Source organism: Mastigoproctus giganteus, chromosome 9, assembly GCF_048544385.1.
Source record: "Mastigoproctus giganteus isolate SK-2022 chromosome 9, ASM4854438v1, whole genome shotgun sequence".
Taxonomy (NCBI): domain Eukaryota; kingdom Metazoa; phylum Arthropoda; class Arachnida; order Uropygi; family Thelyphonidae; genus Mastigoproctus; species Mastigoproctus giganteus.
The window spans coordinates 114,484,255-114,495,631 of NC_143583.1; the positions used below are offsets into that span (position 1 = coordinate 114,484,255).

An 11,377-nucleotide genomic window follows, 5' to 3' on the forward strand; every position below is an offset into this window, starting at 1 on the left:
AAGGTTTTTTTTTTTTTTATGGCTGATGCTCTGTAAGCTTGCTTACTTGCATCATATGCTAATGCTAATATACTGCCCTTCACTTTTCTATAATTTTTAAAAAATTACTAATCAGCATTTTAAGCAACGTTCTCTAATAGTTCTAATGTTTTGCTACTGATAAGAAATCTGAAGTACGTTTCAAAAAATGGAATTTTGAAAATTATTTAAAATTTTTAATATGTCAGAATTTTTTACAAATAAAAATGGTCACACATGCACAATCAAAAGAGGAAATGCTAAATGCTCCAAATAAAATGAAGCAATAGCTGTAACTTTTAAATAAAGAAATTATATGGCGATCATTAAGTAAAGAAATTATACGGCGATAATTTCTTTACTTAAATACTTTACTGAGAAATTAATTTCTTTACTGCAATATTTTAAGTAAAGAAATTATCTGTGATTTATTTATGCAACTTATAATAAAATTTAGAAATCTATTAAAATGCCTAGTTCTAAGCCTAAGCACACAACCGATTTAATAGATATGCCTTGCAGTGTTATTCATCATATGAAAGAAGAAAAAATAATAGAATGCTCCTGAAATGTAATATGCTGTATACATTACCTAACTTGTAGTGGAAGTATGTTATTGGATATTTAGACAATACTTAATAAGAAAAAGTTGTAGAATAGATGTACATTTCAGCTATTCTACAACATATACATATCAGTATGTTTTGATATGTAGAAAATATGAAATTCAGATATGCAGATTTTAAATTTCAAAAATTTACACCATTTTCAAATTTTAAAGTCCTCTAACTTTGGATATGTTTGACTTGGGGAACCACATGATGGCCACTGAAAGACTGAAGGGTTTGAAAAGTCATAACTTGTTAATTTTCAATCTTTTTTATTTTCTTTTTTTACAGGTTAGAGAGGATCCCTTGGAGATTAAAATGGCTACGTATGATGTCCAGCAATGAGTAAAACTCATTGGGTTTTTCTATTCCAGTGAAAGATCAATTATTGGAACTCAGAGAAAATACCGGCAACATTTTAAAGTAAGAGTATCTCCTAGCGATAACATGGTTTGGAACCGAATCACCCGGTTTGAAAGAACTGGATCAGTCGGCGATCTTCCGGGAAGATGTCCTAAGTGCACTGATGCAGCGGTGGAAGCTGTACGGCAGAGCATCCTTGAGGATCCATCTGCCTCTACCTGTCGTTGCTCTGCTCAACCATTGCCAGAACATCGCTTCAGAAGATTCTGAAACTGGATTTAAAAATGTTTCCATACAAGATCCAAATGGTCCAAGCTTTACTACCCCAAGATACTCAGCAGCGCCTGCAGTACGCCATTCGATTTCAACACCTAGCCAGAGATAACAACAACTTTTTTGAACAACTTGATAATGAGTGATGAGGCCCATTTAAACAGGTACATCAACAAACCAAACTGCAGATTTTGGGGTACTGAGAATCCCAGGGAATTACATCAGCATCAATTGCATCCCCAAAAATGCACTGTTTGGTGCGGTGTTATGGCTGAACGAGTTATCGGCCCCTATTTCTTTGAAAATGAGGAAGGTCAGCCAGCAAGAATCAACCGGGCTCTGTATAGACAATGCTCGAAAATTTTTTACACCCAGCGATCGAAGATAATTAGGAGGTACAGTTCCAACAGGATGGAGCTAATGCGCATACTGCCAGGGCGACGATGGACCTCCTGCGAGAAATTTTCGGTGAACGAATAATTTCAAAAAATGCTGAATTTGTTTGGCGTCCGCGTTCACCTGATTTGACAGCTCCAGACTTCTTTTTGCGGGGCTACTGGAAAGAACGGGTTTATGTAAATAAACCTTGACCAATTCAAGAACTTAAGGAGAACATTCGAGCCGAAATTCGATGTTTACGACCTGAAACCTTGCATACGGTCTTGGAAAATGCTATGGAAAGAGCCTGTATTTGTGAGCAGGAAAATGGTGGTCATTTGAGGGATGTTGTTTTTCACACATAATACTAAAAAGAATCCATTAATTATATTTCCAAATAAAATAATAAAAAATTAAAAAACATGTTTGTAAAAGTTATTTTTGTTTTATATCATTGAGTCTTTCAGTGGCCACCCTGTATAATTTGGCACATGTACATAAGGATCTTAGTTCCCTAAAAATCAAAAAGAGTCAGGTTTTAAACTTTGTTAAATTGAGATAGAATTACCCCAGACACTGTTTGTAATATGCCAGCATAAGAAAACAGAGCCGACCGGGCTAGCCAGGTGGGTAAAGTGCCTGCCTGGCAACCCAAAGGTCGCGGGTTCGAATCCCGCCTCGGGCTTGGATCAAAGTACTGCAAAAACCTTGGGAGGTGCACTATGGCCACAGAAGCCGATGCGCCAACAACTACCAAAAAAAAAAAAAAAAAGTAAATACAATGAATGGTCTAAAACTGGGTATCAGAATATTGTGTAACATTTTTTATGCAAAAAATCAGCAAGAACACAAATAGCAAAACAGTTTAATCACAGGGACCAACAGTGATTTGTCACACCAACACTAAATTCTCTATAACACAACAGGAACTCGTCAGTCAACTTGGCTGTTAGGAATTAATACAAAAATTTGTCCAGCCAGATGCCAAGGGTAGAAGGGTGTTAACCCGGTCGAACAATATTCTCTCTAATAGGTCTACAACAGTTTGGTTTATGACAGTGTTAAATACATACAGGAACTCGTCGACTTACGTAAGGGTTGCGTTCCGTGGAACACTGCGTGTCGGAATTTCCCCCATGCTTGTGCACCACTCTCAACTGTGATCGCTGAATTGATTGAATCAAAAAAGAAATGTTCGATGAACATATGAATAGAACTATTTATTGTATTTATTCAATTTTTTATCTCATGCCCAGGAAAAATTACAAAAGTGTGCAATTTAAAAAATATCTCAAAATTATAAAATTATAAAAAAAGAGAGGAAACAGGCATAAAATCAGTAAATTTTACCTCTCGAGAATCGACGTCTTCAGCTGATAAGTAAGCTGCTTCGGAGGTTGACGGCTGTGGAGATTTAGAAGGGGTCGGCCGCTCAACCTTATGAAAGAACATATTAATGGATGACTGGATGCTGCCTTTTTTCTTTTCATTGTAGATTTCTTTGTAGCAAGCAAGCATATCATTCACCCCTCTGTTAATTTCTAAGAATCGTTCGCTGTCAGGATCCATCTTCTCAAACCTCGCCATTGCCGATGCAATTTCACGAAATGCCATTGCCATCTCTCTAATGATGAAGCATCTCGGCTCCTCATTTCGTTCATCTTGAGCTTTGTCAGCATTTTCTTCTTTCACTATCGCTGCCTGAAAGTCAATAAGTTCTTTGTTAGATAATTCTTTCTCTTCTTCCTCTATTAACTCCACATCTTTGGTATCAACCTCCAACTGAAGTAGCTCTGCAACCTTTATAATCTTAGCTGTAACCTCTTTATATGATTCGTCTTTTTCAAATCCTTTTACGTGCCATGGGCAAATTTTCTTCCATGCGCCATTTAAACAACTTTTAGTAATTTCCGCACAGGCCTTATTAATGTTTAAAAACGCGTGGTAAATATTGTAAGATGTCCAAAAGTCTCTTAATTTAAAATTTTTCTCACCGTCTACTGCAGACAATGCCCGAGCAAATGTTGTGTAAATAGTATGCTTTTAAATTCAAAATAACACCCTGATCCATAGGTTGGATGAGTGAAGTCTTGTTTGGCGGTAGAAATATGACTCTCACGTTCGAATTTATATCATCTAGATGCGTAGGATGTCCAGCAGCATTATAGAAGCAAAATCTTGAAAGGAATGTCGTTATCTTTATAATATTTTTCAACCTTGGGAACGAAGCAGCATTTAAACCTGTCCTCAAAGAGAGATATTGTTATCCATGCTCTCTGGTTCAACTGGAAATGCATGGGTAGGGTGGGTTTATTGTTGCCCTTAAATGCACGAGGATTTCCAGAATGGTACAAAAGCAGTTTTAATCTGTAATCTCCCACTGCATTAGCCCCAAGAAAATGTGTGGCCCTAGCTTTTGATGCCTTGAAACCTGGCATTGCATTTTCCTCTTTGGCAATGTATGTTCGATCTGGCATTTTTTTCCAATACAGAGCAGTCTCATCAACATTAAAGTCGCCTTCAATCGATAATTTTTTCCAACACATCACAAAATTTCTCTGCAGCTGCAGAATCGGCACTGGCAACTTCAATGCATACTTTAATGTTGTGGAAACCAGCGCGATGCTTGAATCTATTAAACCACCCGTTGCTTGCCACGAACTTTGATTGGGGTTCGGCATACTTATCCTTAATATCTTTAATAAATACAGTACTTATTGTTTTTGCTCGAAATGGTCATTAGACTCAAGGGCACTCGCTTCTGAATCTGATTTTCCATCCATATTATTAACAACTGTTCCATCTTTGATATAGCACCTGAACGCTGTTTTGTGATCAATGTTGATCTTAAGTGTGTTGATCCTTTGATATGTTCTTTTATAGCGCACTGTCCTTTCAAATAGTATTCACTGTTGAAGCAGCGAGATCTAATTCCCTTGCAATAGATGACAAACTTTATCCTTCGTACTTCTTAATAATTTTCATCTTCATTTCTAAATCAATTTTGTTTCATTTCCTGGCACTACCACCACTTGCACTTTCCGTTGGTTGCTTTCCCTTCATCATTGTAATATGTAAATAGGAAAAAGAGAAGTTTCTGAAAATTTGTTTTTTATATGATTGAAAATTTCAGTGAAGGGGAACACATTTCATCATAATAGCGATTGTATTCAACATGAAAAACTGTGGGAAATGATGAGTAATATGGGATTCCCAATCCACATAATTCAGCTGATTAAGCTACTGTACCAGGAACAGGAAGAAACTGTAAGAACCAACATGGGAAACCCGGACTTTTTCAAAATAGGTAATGGTGTCTGGCAGGGCTGTATTTTGTCACCTCACCTTTTTAATCTTTATGCCGAAGATATCATGCATGAAGCCTTGGAAGATTTAGAGACTGGCATCAAAATTGGAGGACTGAAGATAAACAACTTTCGTTATGCAAATGATACTGTGCTAATTTGCAATTCTAAGGATCATCTTAAAGAAACTCTGAGGAGAGTATGTGAAACAAGTAAGAAAAAAGGATTGTTTCTGAATGTATGTAAAACTAAAATTATGGTGATTGGTGATAATCTCGGTTCCAGTAAAGTGAAGGTTAATGGGCAAGATATCAAAGAAGTTGATGAATTTGATTACTTAGGGTCAAGAATAAATAAAAATGGTGACTGCCCAAACAATGTAAAGAGACAACAGGCAATTGCTAAAACGTTGGTCACCGAGCTGACAAAATTATGGAGAGATCAAGATCTGCCCTTAAAGATGAAATTGAGAATCATTGATTCGTTAATTTTTACAGTTGCCACTTTTGGATGTGAAGGATGGAATCTGAAAAGGGTTGACAGGAAGAAAATTGAGGCATTTGAAATGTGGTGTTACAGGAGAATACTGTGTATTTCTTAATTGGATCGAAGAACAAATGAGTGGTATTGAATAAAATTGACAGGCCTAAAATTCTGCTTCATAGCATGAACAAAAGAAAACTGAAGTTTTTTTGGACATAAAGTAAGAAGGGAAAACTTTCTGTTGAAGAATATAATGGAAGCAAAAATCCAAGGGGAAGGGGTGCAGAGGAAGACCTGCAACTACGTGGAAGAATGGTTCAGTGTGAACTTCTGGGCATGACACTTTGAATTGCTGCTCATAGAGTACATAATTGATACAATTGAGGAGTCTGTTGGTGGCCACAACAGCTCCTCAGGGAGCTATTTGACTGGAAGAAGAAGATAATTGTTAGTTACCCTTCTGTTCTTGGTATATCAGCTATTCGGCAATTTTTGGTAATTTACAAAAGTTCTTAGGAATTTTTGGCATCAGCTATTCAGCCCACAGTGAACTAGTCCTAGTGATAATCTGGTTCATGCTATTTGTTGTGCATATTGTTTGCATGTGTTCACAGACCAGTTTAGCATGCTATACAAGCTGAGGAGCCTAGGATAACTTGTAGAGAAAAACTCATCCATCTCTGATGGTTTGAGCACAGGACTCTCCAGTTAAGTCACAAGTGGTGAAACCACTATGCTAATCCATGTAGGAAGCTGTTACCAAATTAGCAATATTGACTGTTATGCATAATGGTTGTACATTAAAATGATCTTATCGGTTTTTAGATGTAAGATGCTTTATCTGTTTTTTTTTTTTTTTTTTCTTTCTCACAGTTAAAGGTCATTTGAAAATATGGTATCCAAGTTAAAAAATAATTTTTAAATATGTAATAAACTTTGGAGTTGTGAACATTTTTGTGTAATTTGATTTACTTCAGGTGTAGGTCCTGATCTGAATGAAGAAACACTTCTTCGCAGTATAGCTACAGCACTTCATGTAAGCGGACAACCAATCATTGGTCAAACTGGCTCCAGATCAGTGTTAGAAAAAAATCCTGGAGTATTTGTTAATCCTGAACAGCCTTTAGTACAGGTATGTTTATTTGTAGAATAATAATTGTATGTCTACAATATTTTCTAAAGTAACTGTTTTAGTATTTTATTTTGCTTTTTATTTTCATGCACTTGATAGCATTTCCTTAGTAAAACTTCTGTATAATAAAAATTGGCTGTACAGTGGTGGTGAATTGCAAACATATTTCAAAATTAATTCTAAACTGCACACTGACATACTTTCTTATGCCAGTGCACTCATTCATGGTAAGCTGTTCAACAAGATATGCTGAAAATTATTAAGTGGATGTTCTGATTACAATATTTTTTCCCAATAATGGATTTCACTTATGCTTGGCTGACTCTCTATCATGAATTACTAAGACCAATGCATGTTTTCTTATGGCAGTTGAAAGTCTGCTGGCTCTAAACAGAATTTAGAAGCAAGTTGACCAGCTGAATTTTCAGAAGTGTTAAGTTAACTTTAACACATTCGCTGCCTTTCATATTTGTGAGAATTGCCCCTACGTGCTTTGGGGAACTTCTCTGGGGTGCTGGAATAAGTAAGTAGTGCTTTTTAGTAAATAGATTTTATCTGTGAAGAATCATTACTCCAAATAATGTTTCCAGTATCCAAACATTTGTTTCCAGTATCTAACATGAACAGCTGCATTTGAACAAGATTCAGAATCTACATCACTTGAATAGAATTCTATTTCAATATCAGATGACATATTATAAAGAGCTGATTCAATGTTATCAGCTTCAACGTACTTTCCATCCCTGTTTCTTTTCAATCCTGATGTCCCAGGCTGTGGATCCGTTATAAACAACCCTTTAGGATAAAATTACTTTTTATGCAAAATTTTATCGATAGGCACATACTAATGATGATGGGTTTTTTTTTTTTTTTTTTTTTTTTTTTTTCACAAACTGAAGAATCAAAATTCAGCAAGCATAATCTTCAAAAAATTTTACCTTTTCTTCTTGCAGAAAATACTAAACTAGATAAAACTTCAACATAAGAAAAGAACATATGAAACTGTGAACCAAGTATACATCACCATCCTCTTTTTTCTTAAGACTTCAAAAATTGGCTTTGTCTTATCAGTAATAACAGCTTGAATCAACAGAATGTTTTTTTGATTTTAGTCATTCACCCACAATGACAATAATTTCTCCATTTTTTGTAAAAGTTTACTTCTGCTATAACTCACTTGTGTCGCACTTACTGTCATAGCATGTTGCATTGACTGTTTTATTTTATCTGCATTTTTCGTTATGGTACTTGTAGTTGATGGAGGCAATTTTATACTTCTACACACATTAGAACATGTCTGACCATCTTCCATTCTACGAATTACCTCCATCTTTTTTTCCACCGTGATAGATCTACATGACTTTTTAGCAACATTTTCACATTCACTTGGCTTTACTGCACTTCTCTTACTAGACATGGCAGCTCTTATTTTATTAATTTAATCAACAATTTTTAAGTGAAACTCACGAATTGACACTGTAGAATAGTGGTCCAGCTGAGCATTCTTACTGATGATGTTACCAACAGCAAACTCAAAATGGGAAGCATTCAAGGAACTAATCTTGGAGGCTACCAGGCTTTACATACCAACTAAGAAATATTGTTCAAGGTTTAGGCCTAAATGGTTGTCAGATGAACTAATGAGACAGGTGGCAGAGAAGAAAAATGCATGGGATACATACAAATTAATGGGTGACATGGAAGCCTATGATAGATATAAGTTGGTCTGTAACCAAGTCACAAAGGAGATTAGGCAGGCAAAGGCAGACTACGAAAAATCCTTGGCAAAGGATGCAAAGAAAAACAGAAAAGAGTTCTTTACATATTTAAACTCAAGAAGGAAAGGGATGAATCAGATTGGTCCACTGGATATTGATGGTTCAACAGTTGAGGATCCTGCTCAGGTGGCTAACAATCTAAACGAGTATTTTGCATCTACATTCACGCATGAGGAGTTATTCAGGAAGGAGAATGATGTAGGTAAAGTAAACATTGGCAGTGAGCTGGATGATTTTGTAATAACTGAGAAGAAAGTGGAGGAGAGATTGTTGAGGATAAACATAAAAAAGGCACCTGGGGTGGATGGGATCTATCCAGTTATATTAAAGGAGGCAGCAAAGGAAGTAAGCAAACCCCTAGCCATAATTATGAGAGCTTCTTTGGACTCAGGGGAGGTACCCATAGACTGGAGATGTGCAAATGTAACCCCAATTCACAAAGGAGGATCAAAGGCTGACACAAGTAATTATAGACCGGTTAGTTTAACTTCTGTTCCAGGTAAATTAATGGAGGCGCTGGTTAAAGAAGCACTGCAGGATCATCTAGACAAGAATTCAGTTATAGCTCAGACGCAGCATGGTTTTGTTAAGGGCAGGTCTTGCCTGACCAATTTGATTGGATACTATGATGTAGTCACAAAAGAACTGGATGCAGGGAATAACTTTGATATTATATATTTGGATCTTAGAAAGGCTTTTGATACTGTTGCACATGGAAGACTGCTGCACAAATTGGAGCAGTGTGGCATTGGAGGCAAATTGCTGCTATGGATAAGGGGATGGTTGAGTGGCAGAAGACAGAAAGTGGTAATTAATGGACACTGCTCAACGTGGACTAATGTTATTAGTGGAGTTCCTCAGGGTTCAGTGTTGGGTCCGTTGTTGTTTTCGGTGTTTATGAATGATATTGATGATGGGATATCAAGTTTAATGCCCAAGTTTGCAGATGATACAAAGGTTGGCAGGGTTGTTAAGGACACTACTGACGCTATGCTGCTGCAACAGGATCTGAAAAGGTTGAACAGATGGGCTGAGAAGTGGCAAATGAAATTTAACATTGACAAATGTAAAGTACTACATATGGGAAACAGTAACCCCAGAGCAACGTATCAACTCTGCGGTACTACACTGACAGTGGTGGAGAATGAAAAGGACCTGGGGGTAATTGTGCAGGCAGATATGAAGTTCTCTGAGCAGTGCAGACGAGCTGCAAGAGTAGCTCATGGTGTCTTGTCAATGATATACAGGAATTTTTCTAGCAGGGATAAGGAGGTGATTATTCCCTTGTATAAGGCAATGGTTAGGCCACATCTTGAGTACTGTATACAGGTCTGGAGGCCTCATTTCAAGAAGGATGTAGAGCTGCTGGAACGGGTACAGAGAAGGGCAACAAGATTAGTGAATGGAACAAAGGGTTGCTCTTACGAAGAAAGGCTTAAGTTTTGCAAATTACAGAGTCTGGAAACTAGGCACCGGCGAGGTGATCTGATAGAGGTGTATAAGGCTTTGAATAGTTTGAACATGCTCAATGCCAATGGGATTCTTCATCTTGCTCAGAATAATCACCTCAGAGGGCATAAATTCAAATTGAGGAAGGACGGATGTCGGATAGATGTGCGGAAATTTGCCTTTGGCCAGCGGGTGGTTGTTTGGTGGAACCGACTTCCATCACTTGTTGTTGAAGTTGATAGCCTAAACAAATTTAAAGCTCAACTGGACAGGTACTTCGAACGAACGGAGGGGTGAAATGGGAGTGGTGTTTTTTTTTTTTTTTTTTTTGGCTGATGCTGAATAAGCTTGCTTTCTTGCATCATATGCCTCTACTAATGCTAATGCTAATTCCTCTCTTATCTTCGCCACCTCATCCCTGATTGTCTTAGATGGTAGATGGGAATAGCCAGTGGTGTGCTGGTAAATTTTTAACAACTGGCTCACTCACCCTTTTTTAACAATCCCTGCCCTCTCTGGAAACTACGCAGCAGTTTCTCCCTTTGTGAGAATTACAACCCTTCGAAAGAACAAATTCCATTACAGTATCAGCAAACATCCACTTAAATTTACCTGGGCCTTTATTCTTAGGGTAATGAATGACATCGGCTTCATGACAATTCTAGAAATGTGAAACCTTTGACAGACATCGAGCATGGGAATGTCACCACCTTAAGAAGAAGTGGACCAGGCAAAATTAAGGAGATGGTTGTTGGAAATAATATTCCTGTAAAATTGCTAGCGGAGATAATCCCTACACATAAGGAAGGGGACGGGGAAAGGAAGCACAAAGGGTGCCAAAATAAGTGTGCCCTGGCTGAATTTTCCATATCACATTTTTATTGCCAAAACGGCACTAGCCATTGTCGGTTTAATTGTTGCAAAATTCTTGAAAAGTTAACAATCGGCTTGCATGAGCTGTCTCCAGCACACCACCGGGGATAGCTCTCATCTCTGATTAACTGTGCTGTTTCTTTACATCATATCCAGTATTTATAGTTGTGCATTTTTCAAAAATTTCATGGTTTTTTGATATTTTTGGCCTTCTGGTTTCGAAACCATCGTGATTGTGAATTGTCACAAAACAAACCACCTTAAACAAAGAGCTGCCTGTATTGCAGTACCAGTTACTTTTCGATGTGAGAATCTACCAGATGCTATTATGAAAGAATTGATGTATAGTGATCCTTGATCAGAGAACTGACAAGTACACAAGGAAAGAATGAAATATAACAAATTATCCCAAGTCATTTTTTGTATATTTTGATAATAGTTGCTTAAAGTAGTGTTGACTTCTCAGAGAATATTTAACTGGGTAGGGGGGGAGCTGTCTGAAATTTATTCAGGATATCTGAATAACTTTCAGATATTCTCTTTATGATGAATAGGCCCAATGAGAGGGCAGTAAGGGGGATCTACAGTATGCAGACCACATTCTTTGGGGGGGGGAGCAGGGGCCTTGTTTTTACATTTTTAAATAATTAAATTAATTTTTAATAATTGGCAAAAAAAATTCTACAAACTTAAAACAATAAAAATGTTTATTATTAT

The 11,377-nt window shown here is 37.0% G+C and overlaps 1 protein-coding gene across 3 annotated transcripts in view; it reads left to right on the plus strand.

Moving 5' to 3' along the window:
• The window catches only part of MBD-like (methyl-CpG-binding domain protein 2), a 131,047-nt gene that overhangs the window by 55,424 nt on the left and 64,246 nt on the right, over nucleotides 1-11,377 (plus strand). For all 3 annotated transcript variants that reach the window (XR_016547382.1, XR_016547383.1, XM_090381188.1), the window contains exon 4: nucleotides 6,406-6,560. Coding sequence is in view for 1 of the 3 variants with exons in the window: in XM_090381188.1 (XP_090237314.1) it covers nucleotides 6,406-6,560 (155 nt within the window). In the remaining 2 variants the exon portion in view is untranslated. The remainder of the gene's footprint in view (nucleotides 1-6,405; nucleotides 6,561-11,377) is intronic.